The following is a 22,493-nucleotide window of genomic DNA, read 5'->3' on the forward strand; positions in this document are numbered from 1 at the left end:
TGTACAGGATTGTACTGTAAGTCCCACTGAATTGAAAAAGACTTAGTCCCAGGTATAAAAATATAAAATATTTCCTGCTCTGGAAGAACTCCCTAGTCAAGCCTGAAAAAGAGAAGTGGAAAGAGTAAACAAAACTTTATGAGGCACAAAAAGCCAAAGGAAGACAACAGTGATCCTAAAAAAAAAAAAAAGGACTGTCTAATGGATTTTGGTCATAAAGTTATTATGTTTTCCTCTACTCCAGAGATGGCCAGAGCGCCAGGCCCTGTTGTTTTCTTCCCCACCTTGGTTGTTCATTCCACTCTCCTTTCTATCCTCAGCTTACTAAGTGGCAGGGAAGTATTCTCTTTTCTTTCTTTTATTTTTAACATTTTACAGTCAGGAATCAGCTGGCCAGCACACTGCAAAGAGAAATGAGGAGTGAGGCTCCAGCTGGCCACCATCTTAATTTCCTCAGAATCCTTCTGGACCCATGTGGGGCTCAGGCACATTCTGAGGAAATGAAGGCACTGGCCGGCTGCAGTCTGGGTCTTGTTTGCCACCACCTAACATCTACTGCACCAGATGGATGTTGGCTCCCTTTCCTGGTCTGGGGGGCCCCAGGCTCAGCGGAGCCACTGAGTACAACAGATATTAAGGACCGGACCATAAATTTATCATAGCAAATGTTCCCATAACATTTAAATACTAGGTTGGATTACTGTAACACACTCTATGTGGGGCTGCCCTTGAGGTTGGTCCAGAAGCTGCAGCTGGTGCAAAATGCGGCAGCGAGACTGCTCACTGGGGCAGGGTATCGCCAACATGTCACCCCACTGCTGAAAGAATTGTACTGAAATAATTGGTGCCTATCAGCCACCAGGCTAAATTCAAGGTTCTGGTTTTTGTGTGGACAGCTTGGGACCAGGATACCTGAAAGATCATCTTACCCCTTATATAACCAGTCGATCACTACGCTTTGCAGGTGAGGGACTCCTGCAGATACGATCTTATCAGGAAGTCCATTCTGCACAACATAGGAAGAGGACCTTTAGTGTAGTGACACCTACCCTGTGGAATTCCCTTCCCTTAAATATTAGATAAGCGCCATCTCTGTTATCTTTTCAGTGTCAACTGAAGACTTTCCTCTTTCAACAAGTCTTTTAAGTAGAGACCTTATCCCAGTCTGAGTCTCTGTTGGAATTGCTTTTTAAGATGTTTTTAAAGCTTTTTTAAAATGATGCTTTAGAAAGATTTTTGTTTTAATATATTTTAAAGTCTGTTGTTAAGATGTTTTACAGTGTTTTTAGTGTTTTGTTTGCTGCCCCGGGTTCCTACTGGGAGGAAGGGTGGGATATAAATTTAGTAAATAATAATAATGATAGTGACATTTTACATTTTTGAACAGGGATATATGCTAGATAAAATATTTAAAAAACAAAATTTTCAAATTTGCATTTGTGTTTGCTACAATAAAAGTAGATCAACAAATGTTATGGTATTGATTTTTCACATTTAAGTTTAAATGAACAGGTTCATTTAAAAAATTTGTCACCAGCTGGAGCAAAAGGGTATCTACCTCTCGTTCAGAAAAAGCCAGCTTCTACCAATACAGCTTGAATCCTAAGCAAAAAAAACAACCTAGCAAGACTTACTATGGAGCGTCAGGTCAGAAATATTCCACTAACACTGCTGTTATTGAAAGAAAATATATGTTGCTGCAGCATACAATCTTTAGTACTAAGTGTAAGGATTAAACCACTAATGCTTCAACATTAAGCCTCGCTAATTTTACTTGTGTTAGTTCACAACTTTTAAGAGTACACACTGTTATACATCCTTGTATTTTAACAGGCACAAGAAATCCCTAACTAAGCCTGAATGTACTGTTCTCAGCAACTGTCACAGGCTTATAGCCTACAAAATCATGCTCCCATACCTTTCATTAGCATTGGTATGCATTGTTTACTGCAATACAGTTCATGTGGTGCAGTCTCTTACTGAAAATTAGTTTCTTCTAAGAATTTGGAATATGGTGTAAAACGCAAATCCAAAATTCATTAAAGCCAATGGAAGATTCCCACTGGTCTTCAATGGGTGTTGGATTCAGACATAAGGCTGATGCACATTTATCTTAATGAACATTCAGCACAACTTTGCAGCTCATTAATGCAATCACTGTATGGTAACATCACCTAGCTTTAGGGAGCAATTTCAAAACAATCACACTGCAGAGTGTTTTCCATTTTTCATCAGAGGTATTATAGAAAGTTGGCTGTTCTACCTCATTGCTCTTGCTTTGTGAAAGGGCCAGGCTATCATTTGTCAGCTCCTCATCATCAGCACTATTTCTGCTAAGAGCTTTCACTTTTTTCTTCTTGGATCCACCATCACTAGCAGCACTGCTGTTATCATCCTCATCCTCATCATTGCCTTCCTCTTCATTGTCATCCTCATCACTTCCGCTCCCATCGTCTTCATCATCCTCATTATCTGCATCACTTCCCTCTCTCCGTAACGTGTTTTTCCCCTTCTTCTTCCCAGCAGTTGGACGCCAGTCATTGTCATCTTCACTGTCATAGTCATCTATGTCATTCAGCTCCTCCATGGATACAAAATCTAGTAGAGGGCGGTTTCTTCGCAAATTCCACTTTTTTGGCTCATTTGTCTGTTCATCAATGCCACCATCTACTTCTGAAGGTTTCTCTCTCTCTTTTTCTTTCTCCTTTTTCTTTCCTGGCTTCGCTTCTCCATCCATCTCTTCCTCTTCCTCCTCTTTTTCAGTTTTAATCACTTCTTTCTCAGTTTTTGGCAGCTCTTCTCTACCTGAGCTCTTGGGTTGTTCTTCCTCTATTTTTTCTTCTTCTTCTTCTTCTGCCAGGTCTTCCTCCAAGATATGTTCTTCTGATTCACTACAGGAGCCTTCTCCGCTATCCTTTGATCCATCTTCACTGCCATGTCCACTGCCTTCAGAATCTGTTGAGCATATGAAAATTTAAAAAAGGAGTTCCAAAACAAAATGAACCAAAAAGATTTTTTTAAAAAGGCTTGAGGCAATCAACTTAGTCAACTTAAATATTCTTCCCTTAATAGCCACTTATCCTATTTTTCATCTGGCCCAATTTTTTTCCACTTGAAATAGCTGTTTTAGTATTGTAAACCTACTGATGAAGAATGTTTTGTATTTGGTAGAACAGCAAGAAGCTCTATCACACTGCATAATATGAATTGGAAGGAACATTTTCAGATATTCACCCCTGCACCCAAACTGTTCCATGAAAGCACACTACACTAAATGAGTAGCTGTTTTAAAAAAAGTGATAAGCCATTTCAAACAGAGTTGAACCCACAATGTAGTTATTTCACAACTAAACAAAAGTTTGCCTCAATGTAATGTTACCTAGGAACCTGAAATTGTTGTTCTTGTGGTTAAAAAAAAGACTTTTTTACAGTGTTGCATGACCCTAGCAACAAAAATCAATTTTTGAACCAAGGAATTTGAAAAAATGTTTCCAACTCTAGCACTGGGGCCCTGAAAGGTTGTTGGGTGTTTTTTTTGGGGGGGGGGAGGTGTTTTTATTGAAATGTATAATGAAAATCTTTTGTCAAACATCATAATTAAGTACAATATTAAATATTAGCTGCCATTTTTATAATCTAATTATAACAATACAGATATTTAATAGTAACACAATAATTAAAGGAAATTAAGGTTAAAATAAACTACCAGCAGTTCATAACTATGAAATAGCATCAATGCAAGCTATTACTCACATGCAACATTAACACTGCCAGTTTGAACATATGATGGAAGTCAATAATTAGTCACTATTTTACCTTCCTAAAAAAACAGTACAGGTATTTATAACCCTAAGTCATTAGTCACAGTTTTACTTTACATATAATCCTGCTCACAAATGAAGAGGCACAGTTCAAAGAGCATTGAGTCCTCCTAACTCAATTAAAACTCCTGGAAATACTAAAACGGTTCAATCAAGATTTCCCCCCCGCATTGCCATGTTCGAGCCAACAAGAGAAATATGGCAAGTTTAACTGTAAAACCCACAGCAAAAAACACAGTCAACTGTATTTTATTATTTTATATAAAGGTGCCTTAGGGATCCTTCTGGATCAAAAGGCACAATAAAAATAAAAATTGAAATAACTGCTTAAACACCCTTGCCATGGGCCTTATTTGCCCAAGTTTGCTCAAAATCACCAGAAGCATGTGTGAATCATCTTTGACAAATTTCCAACAGCATAAATGATTCGTTTTCAGCAGTTCTTTGGTTGAGCCAGTTGCAGCTGTTTAGAACTTGCTCTGCATGTCAGAATCTAACCATTTTAGGGTTTAATTTGTGTGAATAATCTAATATGTGACCCAATGCCTTCATAAATAGAGCTACAGCTTCCTAGAAGCATCTTTTGTGATCATAGTGGCTGAAAAGCATGTAGCTGTAGTCATGAATATCACTCACAGAGCCTGTGTCACATACTAAGTTCTCCACATGAATACATCCTGAGAGACACATTTCTAATCAATTAAAGTGGTTCTTACTTATACAAACAAAAGAAGCCCAGAAATAATTAGAAATACCTTAGTGTATATGAAGGCCCAACAGAGCCTAGAAAATACTCACTTGGTAGATGATGGCACTACCCCCTTTACATTCATCTCTTTGTCAAGCTTCCTTAATCATAGTTGATTAAGAAGCAACTTCTGATTGCTTCCCTATTCTGGTCACTGAATGCCACTGTGCTTTGGAATACAGGATTTTAGCCAAGCAATAACGAAACAACCCAGAATAGAATCTGGATGTGGTGGAGCATGCGGGTAACTGTTTTGCTACCAAGCCTCCGCAAATCCACTTTCCAGCTCATCTCTGGAGGGGGCCCAAACTCCTTCACACCCTAGAGCATTCTGGCTTCTGCCTATTCCAAAGTCAGCATGATATGACTTTGCTGAATCAAGGAGGAGTTTTAATTACACCCTGCACTTTGGAGTAAATAGAAATGTCTTGTGGCAATTTTTGCTTGCTCCAAAGCCCAGCATGCTATGGCAGATTCCTCCTCCTTTCATCTCATAAGCCCTTTGACACATGCAGAAAATTTGGGAATGGGAGATGGCCTCATGTTAGTTTAGAGCAGACAGAAGCAATGTGAGAGTATAGCACTGCTTCTGCATGCTCCACAGCACAGTGCAATAGGAAGACTCCTCACCCCTGCTCCACTTTCTGGCATCCACACAGAACTTGGGAGAAAGGAGGAATCGATGGTGACAAATAATGTCTAGCAAGTAAGCAAAGGCAACAGTTGAGCCCCCCTGTTTACATTCAGTTCAACTTGTCCAAGCAGCCACAGTATTTTGTAATTTATCTTGCACCTGTATGACCAATTAAATAACTTATGGAATGCACAAACAATAAAAAGAAATTTTGTCTAACCACAAAACATCAACACAAAACTAAAAAAATCAAAGTAAAAAGTGTCTTAAATATTTTAATAACAAAAATACAAAAAAATCTAAATCGTAAAATAATGAACAACAAACAAGTAATATATTAAGTCTTGGTTTTACTTGCTTACTGATTGACATATTTTATATTACTTAAAATAATACATAGTTTTGCTACTCAAGGTTTTTTATCCCAACTTTCATATATTCATGTAAATTCTGGGGAAGGAAAAGAGCAGCTGGGTATATAAACTCTTGACTAGATGATAAAATACAATGAACAATTCTAAGCTACCATGCAACCAAGGATCAGAAACTATGAAGTTAACTGTGTCAACAAATGTACCAATGTAATGTGCCTGTCACAGCACCAGGCAAGACTGACAAATGTTATCAGGTTTTAAATAAAGTTGCCCCTCTTCATAATAGCTATAGCAAATAAAATACATTTATGAAGCAGAGTAGCTAAAGAACCTTGTATACCAAGCGACCTTTGTGGTGCTAGCATTCCATGAAGGTTTTTTTCCTTATCATAGGTGTAAGTGGAATATGCAACTTTCACACCTCTTACACATTAGCATTCTTTCCTGGCAGATAATGCCTACAATATTCACCTGTTCTCTACTGTTAACTTAATTACATATTAATTTTCAAAATCCTAAAACGTATCTGGACACATATACAGTTTTCCTCTTTATCCTCTCCATACACACACATGTGCAGAGCAGTGCACATGGGAGTTTCCTGCCACTGACACCCACCCCTACTACCAACAGCCTCTCCAGTGAGAAGAAAATTGGACCTGTGGGAAGGTAGGCACATGTAAAAGTAAGCATATAGATTTGGAGGAACAAACCATGGTTGTTTGCTCATTTGTGATAAGAGTAGTGGTTTGTTGGAGGGGGGGAAGTGTTATTTTGTTTCCTGACTCCTAAATGAGCAGAGGAAGCTGCCTCTGCTAGACTAGAAGGTATATAAGAGAGCCACCTCTCAGAGAGTGAGCTAAGTGAGCAAATAGGGAATGCTAATACTGTAGGAGTTTGGCAGTGAAAGTGTAGTAAAAAAAGGTGTAGTGGAGCAGGAGACAAAGACAAAGAGAGGAGCGACCTGGAGTAACCCCAGGTGACTGTATGTTCTGAGTCACCATAGCAGCTTCAGTGGAAATGCTGTGTCCTCTGAAAGCTGTTGATTGAAGGGGAGTGTCCTGATACAGTAGGGCCCTGCTTACCGGCGTTCCGTTTTGCAGCGTTCCGCTGATGCAGTGGCTCTCAATTAGGGGAAATTCCCCATTTTTAAGCCGGTTTTGCGATTTTATGGCATTTTGCGACATTTTCGCACGACGCGGCCCATTATAGTCAATGGGTTCCACTTTACGGCGATTTCCGCTTTACGGCGGGGGCCTGGTCCCTAACCTGCCGTATAAGCGGGGCCCTACTGTATCTGCTGAGTGCAACTATCAGCAGTTGTGTATACTGGGAGTTTCAGTCTGTTTCCAGACTTCTAACAGAGAAGAGCAGAGGAAATTGCCTCAGCTGGTCTAGAGGGTATACAAATGAGCCAGCTCTCAGAGAGAGAGTGAACAGGGACAGCTAAAAGGAGTTTAGCAGCGGAGTTTGACAGGGGAAGTCAAGGAGGAGATCGCCAACAAAAAATGTCTTGTAGCGTGCATTAGATACCAGTGGGACTCCTGTTAACCTTCAAGTAGGACACAACAAAGCACAAGCCATTCCAATACAAGTAGAAAGATATAAACAAAAGACTATGGACGGAAAGGGCACTCCAGTGGAGGTGACCTGCAAGGTGTATGCAATGTTTGTTTTTTGCCTGAGAACAGCACGGAATAGATGTGCAACAAGTGCAAGCTGGTTGCACTGTTGGAAGAAAAAGTGAGAGGGCTGGAGCGGCAAGTGACGTGTATAAGAGAAGGTGAAGATTTCTTAAACAGAACACTGGAACAACAGCAGCAAAGAGAAGTACAGGAGGTAAAAGAATAGCAGCAAGTTGAAGCAGAAGAGGAGAGTGTTGAGGAAAGGAAAAATTAAGTGGGGGAAACTTTGTTGGAAAATGTGACAGTTAAGATCAGAACAGCTAGAAGTCACTCTACACCAGTGAAACTATGGAACCATTTTGAGGTACTTGAGGATGACTGGAGCACGGCCTGCAGAGGAAGAATTACAGGAGACCTCCCGTGGGACAGTGAGTGAGAGACTGAAGCTCAGTCAAGCAGAGGCAATGAAACTGCACCCTACAAGAAGAAGAGGAAGAGGAGGAGGAGGAGGAGTGGTGGTGGTGGTAAACTCCTTACTGTGTAGGATTTAAACCCAAGTATGCCAGGAAGACCCAGGTATGCTGTCTCCCTGGAGGACAGATCAGAGATGTGATTGATGGATTGCCAACACTCATAAGGTCCACTGACATGTATCCCTTTCTTCTTCTCCATGTGGGAACAAATGATACTGCCAAGCGGAACTACAAAGAAATCATGTCAGACTTTGAAGATTTGGGAAGGAAACGCAAGGACTTTGGGGACCAGATAGTTTTCTCATCTATTCTTTCAATACTTAGAAAAGAAGTAGAAAGAAAAATACTCTGGGTGAATGACTGGCTACCAAGCTGGTGCTGACACAAGATATTTGGATTCTGGAACCATAGCCTACACATCCTGGAAGATGGACTGCTGGCAAGTAATGAGCTGCACCTCACAAGGGCTGGGAAGAATGTGTTTGGCCAAATCATGGAGTACTTCATCAGGAGGGCTTTAAACTGAATCCTAATGGGGAGGGAGACATAGACTTGGAGGTAAAGATTGACAAAGGCTTATGCACAGTAACAGGGACAGAAAGAACAGAGCCAATAATAGTCTTCATTAAAATGTAGGAAGGAAGCCAGACCATAAATCACATTGTCTCTGATGTCTATATACTAATGACGAGAGTATGGGAAACCAACAGGTTTGAACTTGAACTCTTAATACAAGAAAGTAGCTACAACTGGATAAGTATAACTGAAACTTGGTGGGAAAGCTCCCATGACTGGAAAACAGAAATGGAAGGATATAACTTGTTCAAAAAGAAAAGAAAACATTGAAGGGGGATGAGTCATGCTATATGTTCAAAATTATATATCCCTACACAGAAAAACAGGAGGATGAGCTTGGTAGCCCCATCAAGAGCATATGGATTAAAATAAATGGGGCAAGAAATAAAAGGAACATGGTGGTTGGAGTCTACTACCAACCAACCAATCAAGGAGAAGATGAGGATGAAACATTTGAAAAGCAAACTGTCAGTATTTCAAGGAGGCATGATGTAGTAGTAATGGAGGACTTCAATCACCCTAATATCTGTTGGGAGACAAATTCTGCTAAACACAGCCCCTCCAAGAAATTCCTGACTTGTGTTGCTAATAACTTTCTCCTACAAAAAATGGAGGAAGGAACTAGAGGATCAGCTATCCTTGACTTGATTCTAAAAAGAAATGACTTAATGGATGAAGTGGCAGTTATGGAACTGGGGTGGAAAGTGACCATGCTATAGTTGAGTTCTTGATTTTAAAGGAACCAAAAGCTGAGTGTAGCCATATGCATACTATGGATGTCAGGAAAGCCTATTTTAGTAAACTCAGAACAGTGATAAGTAAGGTCCCATGGCAAGTGACCCTAATAAGGGGGTTTGACCAAGTGGATCAAGGGTGTGGGCAACACATCATTGCAGGAGGGAGTGGTTCCAGCTGCCCTGAAAGAGGTGGTGATCCGACCGCTCCTGAAAAAGCCCACCCTGGACCCACTGGTATGCGACAATTACTGACCAGTCACAAATACCCCCTTCTTAGGGAAGGTGATTGAGAAGGTTGTTGCACAGCAATTGCAAGTACTCTTGGATGAAACAGGTTATCTTGACCCGTTCCAGTCTGGGTTCAGGCCTGGTTATGGGACTGAATCAGCCTTGGTCGCCCTGATGGATGACCTCTATTGGGAGAAGGACAGGAGGAGTGCAACCCTGTTACTCTTATTTGATCTCTCAGCAGCTTTTGATACCATTGACCATGGTATCCTTCGAGGCTGACTTGATGAGATTGGTACTGGAGGCACTGTTTTACAGTGGTTCCGATCATATGTCCAAGGTCATTTTCTGAGAATAGCATTGGGTGATTGTCTTTCGGCCCCCTGGCACAAGATGGGTACCATCTTGTCCCCCATGCTCTTTAACATCTATATGAAGCCCTTGGGAGCGGTCATCAGGAGATTTGGGGCAAGGTTTCAGCAGCACGCTGACGATACCCAGCTCTATTTTTCTGTAACATCTGAATCAGGAGAGGTCATGCAAGCCCTGGACTGCTGCCTGGACTCAGTGGTGGGCTGGATGAGGGCCAGTAAACTGAGTCTGAATCCTAGCAAGATGGAGGCACTGTGGGTTGGTGGTTCCAGAGTTCAGATAATTGGTCAGTTGCCTGCTTTGGATGGGGTCGTACTCCCTCTGAAAGAGCAGGTCCATAGTCTGGGGGTGCTCCTGGATCTATCTTTGTTGCTAGAGGCCCAGGTGACCTCAGTGGCTAGGGGTGCCTTGTACCAGCTTTGGCTGGTAAGATAGCTGTGGCCGTTCCTGGACCAGGACAGCCTGACCACAGTTGTCCATGCACTGGTAACCTCCAGGTTGGATTATTGTAATGCATTCTATGTGGGGCTGCCCTTGAGGTTGGTCCAGAAGCTGCAGCTGATGCAACAGGAAGCAGCGAGACTGCTCACTGGGGCAGGGTATTGCCAACATGTCACCCTGCTGTTGAAAGAACTGCACTGGCTGCCCATTTGCTACCGTGCCAAGTTTAAGGTTCTAGTTTTGCCCTATACAGCTTGGGACCAGGATAACTGAAAGACCGTTTTACCCCTTATATACCCAGTTGATCACCGAGCTCTGCAGGTGAGGGCCTCTTGAAGATACCACCATCTTATCAGGAGGTCCATTCCACACAACATAGGAAACGGACCTTTAGTGTGGCGGCACCTACCCTGTAGAATTCCCTCCCCTTAAATATTAGACAGGCACCATCTCTGTTATCTTTTCAGCACCTATTGAAGACCTTCCTCTTTCAACAAGCCTTTTAAGTTGAGACCTTATCCCAGTCTGCGTCTGTGCTGAAATTGCTTTTAAATGTTTTTAAACCTTTTTTAACATGTCTTTAAAGCTTTTAAAAAAAATGTTTTTAAGATGTTTTGTTTTAATGTATTTTAAAGTCTGTTTTTATGTTTTCATGCTTTTGTTTGCTGCCCTAGGCTCCTGCTGAAAGGAAGTGCGGGATATAAATCAAATAATAAATAAATAATGAGAAAGTGAGCGCAACATGGGTGAGAGTTTCTAAAACAGGAAATTCTAAAGGCACAATGGCAATCTATTCCAACAAGGAAAATTTGGAAGGAGAGCAGATGAAGCCAATGTGGCTTCACAAAAAACTTAGAAATAACCTGAAAACAAAAAAGGACACAAAAGGAAGTAGAAGGAAGGCCAGGCCACAAAGGAACAGTACAAACAGGTAGCACCGAACTACAGGGATAGTGTCAGGAAGGCTAAGGCTGAGGATGAAAAAAAAAAAAAACTTTCTTCAGGTACATCCATAGTAAAAGTCAGAGAAAAGAAATGGTGGTACAGCTACTCAGTGAGGATGCCAAAATGATAACAGATCACAAATAAAAGACAGAAGTGCTCATTTCCTACTTTGACTCGGTCTTCTCCCAAATAGGGGTCTATGATCCTCCTGGCAAATGTGAAGTACAAGTTGAAGGGGCAGGATTGCAGTTTGAGATTGATAGATAAATGGTCAAGGAATACCTAATCACTTTGAACAAGTTCAAATCTCTAGTACCTGATGAACTGCATCCTAGAGTGAAATCATAGAATCATAGAATAGTAGAGTTGGAAGGGGCCTATAGGGCCATCAAGTCCAACCCCCTGCGCAATGCAGGAATCCAAATCAAAGCATTCCCGACAGATGGCTGTCCAGCTGCCTCTTGAATGCCTCCAGTGTTGGAGAGCCCACTACTTCTCTAGTAATTGGTTCCATTGTCATATGGCTCTAACAGGAAGTTTTTCCTGATGTCAAGTCAAAATCTGGCTTCCTGCAACTGCAGCCCATTATTCTGTGTCCTGCACTCTGAGACGATCGAGAAGAGATCCCGGCCCTCCTCTGTGTGACAACCTTTCATGTACTTGAAGAGTGCTATCATATCTCCCAGTCTTCTCTGCTGCAGGCTAAACATGCCCATTTCTTTCAGTCTCTCCTCATAGGACTTTGTTTCCAGTCCCCTGATCATCCTTGTTGCCCTCCTCTGAACCTGTTCCAATTTGTCTGCATCCTTCTTCAAGTGCGGAGGCCAGAACTGGACGCAGTATTCAAGATGAGGCCTAACCAGTGCTGGATAGAGGGGAACTAGTACTTCCGCAATTTGGAAACTATACTTCTGTTAATGCAGCCTAATATAGCATTTGCCTTTTTTTGCAGCCACATCACACTGTTGGCTCATATTCAGTTTGTGATCAACGACAATTCCAAGATCCTTTTCACATATCGTATTGCTGAGCCAAGTTTCCCTCATCTTATAACTATGCATTTGGTTTCTTTTTCCTTTGCATTTATCCCTGTTGAATTTCTTTCTGTTGTTTTCAGCCCAATGCTCCAGCCTATCAAGGTCCCTTTGAATTTTGTTTGTCTTGCATGGTATTAACTGTGCCCCCCAATTTTGTATCATCTGCAAATTTGATAAGCATGCTCTGTACCTCCTCATCCAAGTCGTTAATAAAAATGTTGAAGAGCACTGGGCCCAGGACCAAGCCCTGTGGTACCCCACTCGTTACTTCTGCCCAGTTTGAGAAAGAACCATTGATAAGCACTCTTTGAGTATGATTCTGGAGCCAACTGTGGATCCACCTGATAGTTGTTCCATCCAGCCTATGAAGGAAATGGCTCTCGGAACCACTGTCTATTATCTCTGCAAAATCATGGAAGATGGGTGAAGTGCCGGATGACTGGAGGAGAGCTAATGTTGTCCCTATCTTCAAAAGGGCAAAGAGGAACCTGGGAAATACAGACCAGTCAGTCTGACATCAATTGCTAGAAAAATTCTGGAGAAGGTTATAAAGAGGTCAGTCTGTAAGCACTTGAAAACAGTGCAGTGATTACTAGAAGCCATCATGGATTTATCAAGAACAAATCCTGCCAGACTAATCTTATCTCATTATTTAATTGGGTAACCTCCCTGGTAGACTGTGGGAATGCTGCTGTGGACATAATATATCTCATCTTCAGCAAAGCTTTTGACAAAGTGCCCCATGATATTCCAATTAGCAAGCTAGCTAAATGTAAGCTGGATGGAACAACTGTCAGGTGGATCCACAGCTGGTTACAGAATCATACTCAAAGAGTGCCTGTCAATGGTTCCTTCTCAAAGTGGGGGGAGATAACAAGCAGGGCATCGGAGGGCTCAGTCCTCAGCTCAGTGCTCTTCAACATTTTTATTAATGACTTGGTTGAGGAGGTGTAGTGAATGCTTATTAAATTTGCAGAGGATAAAATTTGGGAGGAACAGCTAATACTGTGGAGGACAGAAACAACATTCAAAGTGATCTTGATTGGCTGGAGCATTGGGCTGAAAACAACAGAATGAAATTTAAGAACGACAGGTGCAAAGCTCTACACATAGGAAAAAGAAAGCAAATGCAGTTATAAGATAGTGGATACTTGGCTCAGAAATACTACATGCAAGAAGGATCTTGTAATTGTTGATCACAACCTGAATATGAACCAACAGTGTGATGTGGCTGTAAAAAAGGCAAATGCTTTTGTAGGCCGCATTAATAGGAGTGCAGTTTACAAATCATGTGAAGTACTAGTTCCCCTCTATTCAGCACTGAAAGTACTGGGCATGTTTAGCCTTGAGAAGAGAAGACTGAGGTGAGATATGATAGCACTCTTCAAGTACTTGAAAGGTGGTCACACAGAGAAGGGCCAGGTTCTTTTCTCAATCATCCCAGAGTGCAGGCCATGGAATAATGGTCTCAAGTTACATGATAGAAGTGTATAAAATTATGCATGGCATTGAGAAAGTGGATAGAGAAAAGTTCTTCTCCCTCTCTCATAATACTAGAACTCGTGGACATTCAAAGAAGCTGAATGTTGGAAGATTCAGGACAGACAAAAGGAAGTACTTCTTTACTCAGCGCATAGTTAAACTATGGAATTTGCTCCCACAAGATGCAGTAATGGCCACCAGCTTGGATGGCTTTAAAAGAAGATTAGACAAATTCATGGAGGACAGGGCTATCAATGGCTACTAGCCATGATGGCTGTGCTCTGCCACCCTAGTCAGAGGCAGCATGCTTCTGAAAACCAGTTGCCGGAAGCCTCAGGAGGGGAGAGTGTTCTTGCACTCGGGTCCTGCTTGCGGGCTTCCCCCAGGCACCTGGTTGGCCACTGTGAGAACAGGATGCTGGACTAGATGGGCCACTGGCCTGATCCAGTAGGCTCTTCTTATGTTCTTATGTTCTTAAAGCCAGATTTCAGCTGAGCATCAGGAAAAAACATCCTAACTGTTAGAGCAGTATGACAATGGAATCAATTACTTCGGGAGGTGGTAGGCTCTCCAACACAGTAGGTATTCAAGAGGCAATAGCCACCTGGTATGCTTTAACTTGGATTCCTGCATTGATTAGGGAGTTGGACTTGACAGCCTTAGAAGCCCCTTCCAACTCTACTGTTCTATGAAAACAAACCAAGACTTAGTGCTGTAAGGGATAAATCAAGAATTTCAAAAGAAGATGACAGAAAGAGAGAACAAAAAAAAGTTTATAAAATCTTGGACTTTTGATTTGTCTCTCTTACATCTCATGAGAAGAAAGCAGGATTGTTATCTCCACTATCTAAAAGGTTGTAATGTACAAAGTTTCCTCAGAATAGTCATATACAAACAACTTGAGGACAGTAAGCAAAGACTATGAAAGAGCCAGGGAATTTAATTCAGGGACAACCTCTAAAATAATCTCAGGTAAGCCTAGATTGCATAAACCAGTCCCAAATACTACTATTGTGATCAATCTCATATGAAGACTTCATTAAAGTATAAATCAAGGCTTCATGTCGTACATTACAAGCAAAACTGTTGCAAAACTACAAGCTTCAGCATTTTTCATTCAATATTTTGAAGAATTAAAATATGAATGAACTTCAACATTCTTAACCAACAAAATTTGCAAACTCCAACATCCATTATCTTTGTATGTTAAAATGGCAACCCAATTATTCTCAGACTACAGTGGAGACAAAAAGCAATGCTACATTTCACTCACTTTATTTTTAAAATTTGCAAAGGAAAATATAAAGAAGGGTACTCAAGCAACAGCATTTAACCAACACAGCATGCGAGGCTTGCCAAGTTTAAAAGACAGAAAAAGAGACATAGAATTTGAATTGTTTCAACAAATATAGCATTTTGTATTGTATTAATAAATTGTATTATTTACTTTACAAAAAGTATATCAGATTGATAATTACTTGCAAGACCACCCACCAAGCAGGGATTTTGGTCTTCCACACTGACTTCCAACATTCAAATCCGTAAGTAAATGGCATTACTAAAAGAATTTAGGGAAGTGCACATCTTCAAAAAGGTTTTGCTTGATGCACTCCAACAATGAATGCAGATGTACCCCCTATCACAGGGTGAATGCTTTAAAATGCTCCACTGGGCAAGAGGGAAATGGGGGCTGCATCTCCCATATACCCTTAAAGTATGAATTCTGAAGTGGCCTACTACGTCATCATCACAAACCTACCTATATATGCATATTCAGATTGTTTTGCAGTGGCAGTGTGGCCAAAGCAGACTTTTCTCCATGAGAGATTGCCTCAAGCAATGGCTCATCACAAAGGCCAATCTAGTAGCCACATGGAGCTACGTAAGCAGCTATGAATCTGACAGTTCATCTATAACCACATCAAATCAAGTGACAGTTTGCTAAGGCCAATTGGACCTCTAATAGGCAATTGTGCAACTGCTTCCAGAGAAGGGGTGGAGAAACTCTAGTCCACAGACCAAACTTAGCTCCCAAAGTTCCCATTTTTGTCTGCAAGGCCATTTTAACCAAACCACACCCCCACGCCTCACACCTGATGTTTTATATGATGTCAGGTATGAGGTGGATACTGATGTGGCTTCAGAGGAAATATAGGGAGCTTAAAGTGAGTTCCCAGATGTTCACTTGTGGATGCAAGGAATGCCTTACTCTAGGAAAGTGGTTTCATTGAAAGAGCAATTTAAAAAAAACTATTTTAAAAGCAGCTTCAGTGGAACATGGGAAGCTGCCTTAAACTGAATCATACCAATGGTTCATCTAGCTCAGTATTGTCTACATTTACTGACAGTGACTCTCCAGGGTTTCAGACAGGGATCTCTCTCAGCCCTGTCTGGAAATGTTGGGAATTGAACCTGAGACGTTCTGTATGCAAACAGATGCTCTACCACTGCACTACAGCCTCTCCCCAAACAGAAACCACTTCCCCCTCCTGGAGGGGTTTTAAACAGTCCTCCATTGCTCTTTAATCCTCTGAAAAAATGAGGTTCAAAGAGCAGAGAGGACAGTTTGCAGAATGCCTTTCAAACAGCCTCGTGCTGTGCTTTTAAGTCCCAACAACTGAGGCTTCAAAGTTCAGCATCAGCTGACATCATAGTAATATCAGGTCCACCTGTCAAATTTGGCCCACCAGGATCAGAGAAATGACAGCAACATTATAGACAGTTAAGGCAACATTTATCCTATTCCTACATGAATTTCCACATTTCTAAAGAAGTCTTCCCCAACCTGGTGCCCTCCAGATGTTATTGGATCCCAACTCTCATTTGCCCAAGCCAGCATGGCCCAAGGGCAGGGATAACGGGAACTGTAGTCCAGCAACATCTGGAGGGAACCAGACCAGAAAAAGCTGCAATACTTTTCCTGCCAGCCCACTTTCCAAAATACATCTGACCACTTTAGGTCAAAGGCCCTATTTTTGGATGTTTCAACACAGATCTAAAATCTTCATCTAAGCTTCCAGGACAGACTCCTTTAGTCAGCTGTACACAAGGACACAGATGCCAAATAGTCCAGTCATTAGCAGTGGCACAGCCAAAGCAAGCTTTCCACTGCTCCATCAGAAACACAAGCTGAGCTTTCTGGAACATTATTTCATCATCAGTCTTCTACTGTTAGCCTTCTCAAGAATATATCCATGTAAAACTATCCTCTCTTAATATGAGTACAATTTACAGATCGTTGATTCCAAATAATAATCAAAGTGTTATTTATCTGCTTGAGACCTATTTTTCCTCATAAAGAATGCATCATTGATTAAACATAGCGGCTGAATTATTTCAAGCAAAATACAATCAATGTATTAGTGGAGACTATTACTTTATGCTAACCAGGACTCACATTCACAGCCTACCAAGATGTCAATCAGATGTAACTCTGCTTTTATTATATATTCTCAGTAGTTACCTTTACAGGCTGTATACCAGCAGCTGGTTCACTGTAAAGAATGTAATGAGATATGAGCATGGTTCTAAGTTAAAGTCAATAACAAATCTATTTGTTTTGTAATCTATTTATTGTGGTATGATTGCAGCCACAATATTTGTTATAACTGTGGGCAACACACACACACACACACACAGACAGAGAGTGCACAACCATGCAGGGATGCATGCTTTGCACTCACTCAGTTTCTCCTGCCAGCAATTAAACTTGAAAAAAGTGTTTTAGCATTTTTCAAGCCTAATGGGTCGTGATATTCCTGGAGAGTGCAGCAGAGAAGAGTTAACCCTTCCTCTGTTGTATTCAACTAAGTTCTACACAGAGTAGACCCACTGAAATTAATGAGCCATACGACAATGGAATCAATGACCTAGAGAGGTAGTGGGCTCTCTGACACTGGAGGCATTCAAGAGGCAGCTGGACAGCCATCTGTCAGGAATGCTTTGATTTGGATTCCTGCATTGCGCAGGGGGTTGGACTTGATGGCCTTATAAGTCCCTTCCAACTCTACTATTCTATGATTCTATGAACCTAAGTTGGTCGTGTCTATTAACTTCAATGGGTCTACTCTGAGTAGGACTAGCATTGACTACAACCCATAATCTCCAGGAAGAACATCTTGGTCCTGTTGCAATTAAGCTTGAAAGAAGCCTTCTAGGAAGCCATTTGAAGGCCTTTTAAACAAAAAAAAGTTGCCCCCTTTTGCTGCAATTAGTGGATGTATGTGTGCGTGTGTAGTAGTAGTAGAATGCACAACTCATGGGGATAAAGCAAATTTTGACATAATTCATGCATATTCAAAGCTGTCCTTATTTACAGTGCAAATTTTTAGGACAATGGAAGAGCCACCAAGAGTGCATAAAGCTAAGCAAACTGCTGTAAGATAGAAGGATTTTACCACAATGTACATCATTTTTACATGCAAGAACTCTCCAACAGTGTAACTGGATTTTGTGGCTATTCAACTGGAAGTCAATGGGTCGCATCGAGCTCTTTGCTGAGTCCAGAATGACCAAACACATAGCTCTACATCCCATCACCTCATAGCTGAATCCCTGTGGAATATCTCATCTCCTTACCCCAACCAGCATTCACTATACAGACTGATTTCAGGACCTCTTGAAGGTCAGTAAAGTACCATTAACTATAGGGGTAGGATTCAGACAAGAAAAACAGTAACTAGAAATTATGGGAGTTATATAACTGGAGGGAAAGAAGAGAGAGGGGAAACTGGCTTGGCTGACTGTAATGTTGGAGAGCTGGCTGAGACCGAGATGTGTCAAAATTATATTGGGGGATTATGGCTCACAGATATGAGGAGAAACAAAATGGGGCAGAGAACTACTGTAGTCATAATGAGGGTGAGGAACCTGTTGTCCTCCAGATAGTGTTGGACTTCAACTCTCATCAACCCCAGTCAGTATGATCAATGGTCAGGGATGATGGGAGCTGGAGTCCAACAACTTCTCAATGGCCACAATTTCAACATCCCTGAATCAGAAGGATGGCAGGGAGAAGGGGACCAAGGCAGAGAATGACACATGGGATATTGCAGTTAAATGAAGGCTAATGGAAACAATATGGCAAAGACCTCAAGATTTCAGACTGACTACCTTCACCTAGATCTCCAATCTCTCACAACTTTCTAGCCCTCAAGATCTTGCTGCCCCATTCCATGTTGCTAGTCATTCACCCTGGATTCCCTCAGCAGTTCCTAGGCTCAACTACTTTGAATTTTAAACTTCTAATGAAATGAAATTGGTGTGATCTTTGCATACCTGAGTCTCCTTTCAATAGACCAGATATAAAAAAGGAATGACATTTAATTTTAAAAACAATACAACACAGAAAAAAATATAGAGGGAGAATCCCCCAACTTAAACTCTTTTGAAACATGAGGAGAAGGAGAAATCATTTACCTGAAGCATCTCCAACTTTAAAGTCACTGTCATCTGAACTGTCATAATCTAAAGCTTCCAGCAGGGAAGCTGCCAGGGGCTTCACCTGCCTCCTCTTCGAGCTACGATCCACTGCGGGGGGAAGAAAACACACACACAGAGAGACACGTTTCTTTTGTGACCAGCTGTAAAAACGAGGCGGGAATAGGAGAGGGGGGGAAGAAGGGAGAAAAACTAGTGAGAACAATAAAAGAGGCTTCAGAACTGTTACGCCACACGACCCGTCTGAAACTTCTCTACACTTGTGGGTCGTGGGAATAGAAAAGCGGGGGTGGGGAAGACTGCGTCCCAATGGGCGGATTCAAACTCTCCATGGAAGGAAGAAAAAGATGGGGTGGGGGAATGAAGGCACCGTTATATCCCCGAAGCCTGACATGGCGCTGAGGAGCAGATAGGCGTAGGCGCCAGCGGCCCAGGGAAGACTCCCGCTGCCGGCGAGTAAAGCCAAGGCGGCCGCAGGTTCGGGCAAGGAGAGGCGGGCGGGTACCCTCAGGGGCGCTGCGGCTGGATTTACTCACTGGAGCCGAGCAGCTAGTCCCGGGCATATAGGAGCCAGCCTGAGCCCGGTAGGCTCCCCTTCAAGCAGCAACCGCGCCGCTCGAGCTGAAAGGGAGAGGCTGCGGCGTCCCCCAGGCCACCGCCGTAACCCAGACAATAGGCAAAGCCGCGCTCCGGATGCAGTTCTCCTTCTCGCCAAATCAAAAGCAGGAACCGACCCGCCGCAACTCTTGCAGAGCTTCCGCTGGACGGCGCCGCTGCGCATGTACAGAACTTCCACGCAGGCGCGTTGGGAGAAAGGAAGGCTTGCCCTCACTCGGCTCCTGGCACAGGAACGTGCTTTCCTGTTCAGCACCAAAGTAGCCGAAGGCGGGTTATGGAGGCTTCGGCAAGCAGCCTCTCCTTTCCCTTTCTGTCTGCATCGTTTTGCCTGTCCAATTTTGCCTCTGAATGTTGAGCATATTCTCTCTAGTTAAACAAAAAACAAAGTATTTTTACATTTATTTTTCGAATGTAATAGAAACAGTATAAACTTGACAAAACCAACAGTCTGCCGGTTGGTTGATGGGGGCATCATGTGATACCACTGTTAAAATATCTACACTGGCTGTTCATCCCCTACCGAGCTAGGTTGAAGGTCCTTGAATTAATTTACAAAGTGCTGAACAACTTAAGCCAAGGATATCTTAGGGACAGCGGTGTCACTAGGGGGGTGCGAGGGGGTGCGGACTGCACTGGGTGACACCCATCAGAGGGGGTGACACCCAGAGCCGCCCCCCCCAGGCACCTGGAAGCGGGGCCGGCAGAGAGCTGCCCTGCCTGTGCTAGCACGTGGAAGGCATGGGAGAAGAGCAGGGAAGGGCACCGGGCTGGATCTCCTGTGGGGCGGGGCCTCGAGCAGCGTTGCAGCCGGTTACCAGGCAGGCTAGGCTAGAGGCTGCTGCACCACCACCACCACCAGGGGTGACTGGCTTGCCCGCCACGGGGAAGGGAAAGGTGAGTTCTGGAGCCGGCCAGTCGTTTCCCTCTCCTACTCCTACCTAGGTTGCCAGAAGGCCACTTCCCACGACATGGTGATCTACACGCGGCTTGCGCAGGTGAAATGAACTGTGCCTTCCCACACGGAAGTGCCTCGTCCTGAGGAATTTTTGCTAACATGCCAAGCGGCTCGATTGTCGCCCACCCCCCCTCCTGAGCCCGCCGTTCCTTTTAGTTTACGGAGAAATCACTGGTGCAGATTTGTTCCCACGACCCCTTATTTGGCTAGGAAGTGGCTTGATCTGGCTGTCGCCTATGGTTTTGGTTTATCCAGGAAAGTTCAACATCTTTAGCCTGCTTTCAAGGTGGGGCTCATTTCTGGGATGTATATGTATATAGGGAGACTGTCTAAACATGTACAGAGTGCATTTTCTTTACCGCCTCAAAAATCAGCATACATTTTTTAAAGTGTAGTGGAAAACTCAGAAGTGCAGGATTCCTTCATGGCACTGCCAGTCACACCCACACCCTTTTTGCTGCTGGGTTGAGAATGAGATCCTTGTTAATACCTTCTCCCACAACAACATACGTCCCTAGGTGCCAGTAAGCATGAAAGGGGGGGAAGTGTTGGCTACTGAGAAGAGTCTTCTTAGTGGCTGACTCATCTCATTTCACTCTGCTTGGCTCCAATCAGCAGGAAAGGCCAAGGAAGCATGTTAGGAGACTCTTCTCAGTAATTAATACACTCCTTTCAGGCTGATTGTCTTGAAGGGTGCTAGAGACATAGGAACCCTGCGGGGACCCTGCTTCCAAAAATTAACTGATCTAACCCCCTAGACCAATGGATGACTACATCCCTTAAGAACATAAGAAGAGCCTGCTGGATCAGACCCCAGTGGCCCATCTAGTCCAGCATCCTGTTCTCACAGTGGCCAACCAGGTGCCTGGGGGAAGCCTGCAAGCAGGACCCGAGTGCAAGAACACTCTCCCCTCCTGAGGCTTCCGGCAACTGGTTTTCAGAAGCATGCTGCCTCTGACTAGGGTGGCAGAGCACAGACATCATGGCTAGTAGCCATTGATAGCCCTGTTTGTCTAATCTTCTTTTAAAGCCATCCAAGCTGGTGGCCATTACTGCATCTTGTTTAGGGGTACAGAGCTAGCAAGCACCCATGAAGTTTGGCACTTTTTTTTTTTAGAAATTTACCATTGCTGTTAGACTTGGTGCAATATGATCCCCAGTGCTTAATTTCTCAAAAAAAGATAGGTTTCAGTTCAATTTTGTGTGGAAATGACATTGCCTCTTCTGTCCCTGTAATCCTTGATTTGGAGATCCTCTGAAGCCAAAACAAAACTGCGCAGACTTGGGAAGGGGACCTATTGAATCAGGATTTCTGCAGCCCCTGCCCTGTTTCACTTGTGGCTGCTCATTAGAAGGGGGGGAGGATAGCTCACGCCCAGGGACCAAATGTGGCCCTCCAAGCCTCTCTAACTGGCCCTCAGAATTATCCCCAGGCCACTCTTTTTACTGGTCCTACTTCACACCTTGAGCATCCTGGCTGGGACATGTCTGTGAACTCTAATGCCTCTTGGTTGCCTGGACAGAGAGGGGTACATACAGAAACTACCCCCCTGTACCAGTAGTTTCCCACCTTTTTTCTGCATGGACCTCTTAAAAATTGCTGTTGGTCTTCCCCACCCCCTACCTTAGATGATGACTTTAGCAGTCAGGTAGGTTTGGCTGGCAGCAGCTGAAGGCCATGAACACACTAGTTGCCAGAGCAAACTGTTTCCATTGGTCACACCTGGAGGGGAAAAGGGTTGATCAGCCAATCAGTTGTGAAATCTCTTTGAAGCTGAGTTAAAAAAAAAAAAAACTGATAAAGCTGCTCCCACCAGGTTTTACAGTAAAAAGGGGTGGGAGTAGCATTGTGTGTTGCAAATTCATGGAGGACAGGGCTATCAAAGGCTACTAGCCATGATGGCTGTACGTTGGGGTGGGCAAATATCTGCTTAATTCCAACCCCTCCCCTGGAATTAAGCAGATTTTTCACTGGCTTCTCCTGGCAG

At 43.0% G+C, this 22,493-nt stretch overlaps 1 protein-coding gene across 9 annotated transcripts in view; it reads right to left on the minus strand.

Annotated features, from left to right (window-relative positions):
• PHF14 (PHD finger protein 14) overlaps positions 1 to 19,692 on the minus strand; it is a 276,890-nt gene extending 257,198 nt beyond the window's left edge. For 6 of the 9 annotated variants that reach the window (XM_061586430.1, XM_061586425.1, XM_061586428.1 and 3 more), the window contains exons 1-3: positions 19,469 to 19,691; positions 18,912 to 19,022; positions 2,264 to 2,955 (exon numbers count right to left, since the gene is read on the minus strand). In XM_061586430.1, the coding sequence (XP_061442414.1) occupies positions 2,264 to 2,955; positions 18,912 to 19,022; position 19,469 (804 nt within the window). In that variant the 5' untranslated portion in view covers positions 19,470 to 19,691. Of the gene's footprint in view, positions 1 to 2,263; positions 2,956 to 18,911; positions 19,023 to 19,468 lie in introns of all 9 variants that reach the window. The other 3 variants (XM_061586426.1, XM_061586424.1, XM_061586433.1) reach the window with 2 other exon arrangements.
• Positions 19,693 to 22,493: the final 2,801 nt, after the last annotated feature.

This window comes from Rhineura floridana, chromosome 10 (genome assembly GCF_030035675.1).
Source record: "Rhineura floridana isolate rRhiFlo1 chromosome 10, rRhiFlo1.hap2, whole genome shotgun sequence".
Taxonomy (NCBI): Eukaryota; Metazoa; Chordata; class Lepidosauria; order Squamata; family Rhineuridae; genus Rhineura; species Rhineura floridana.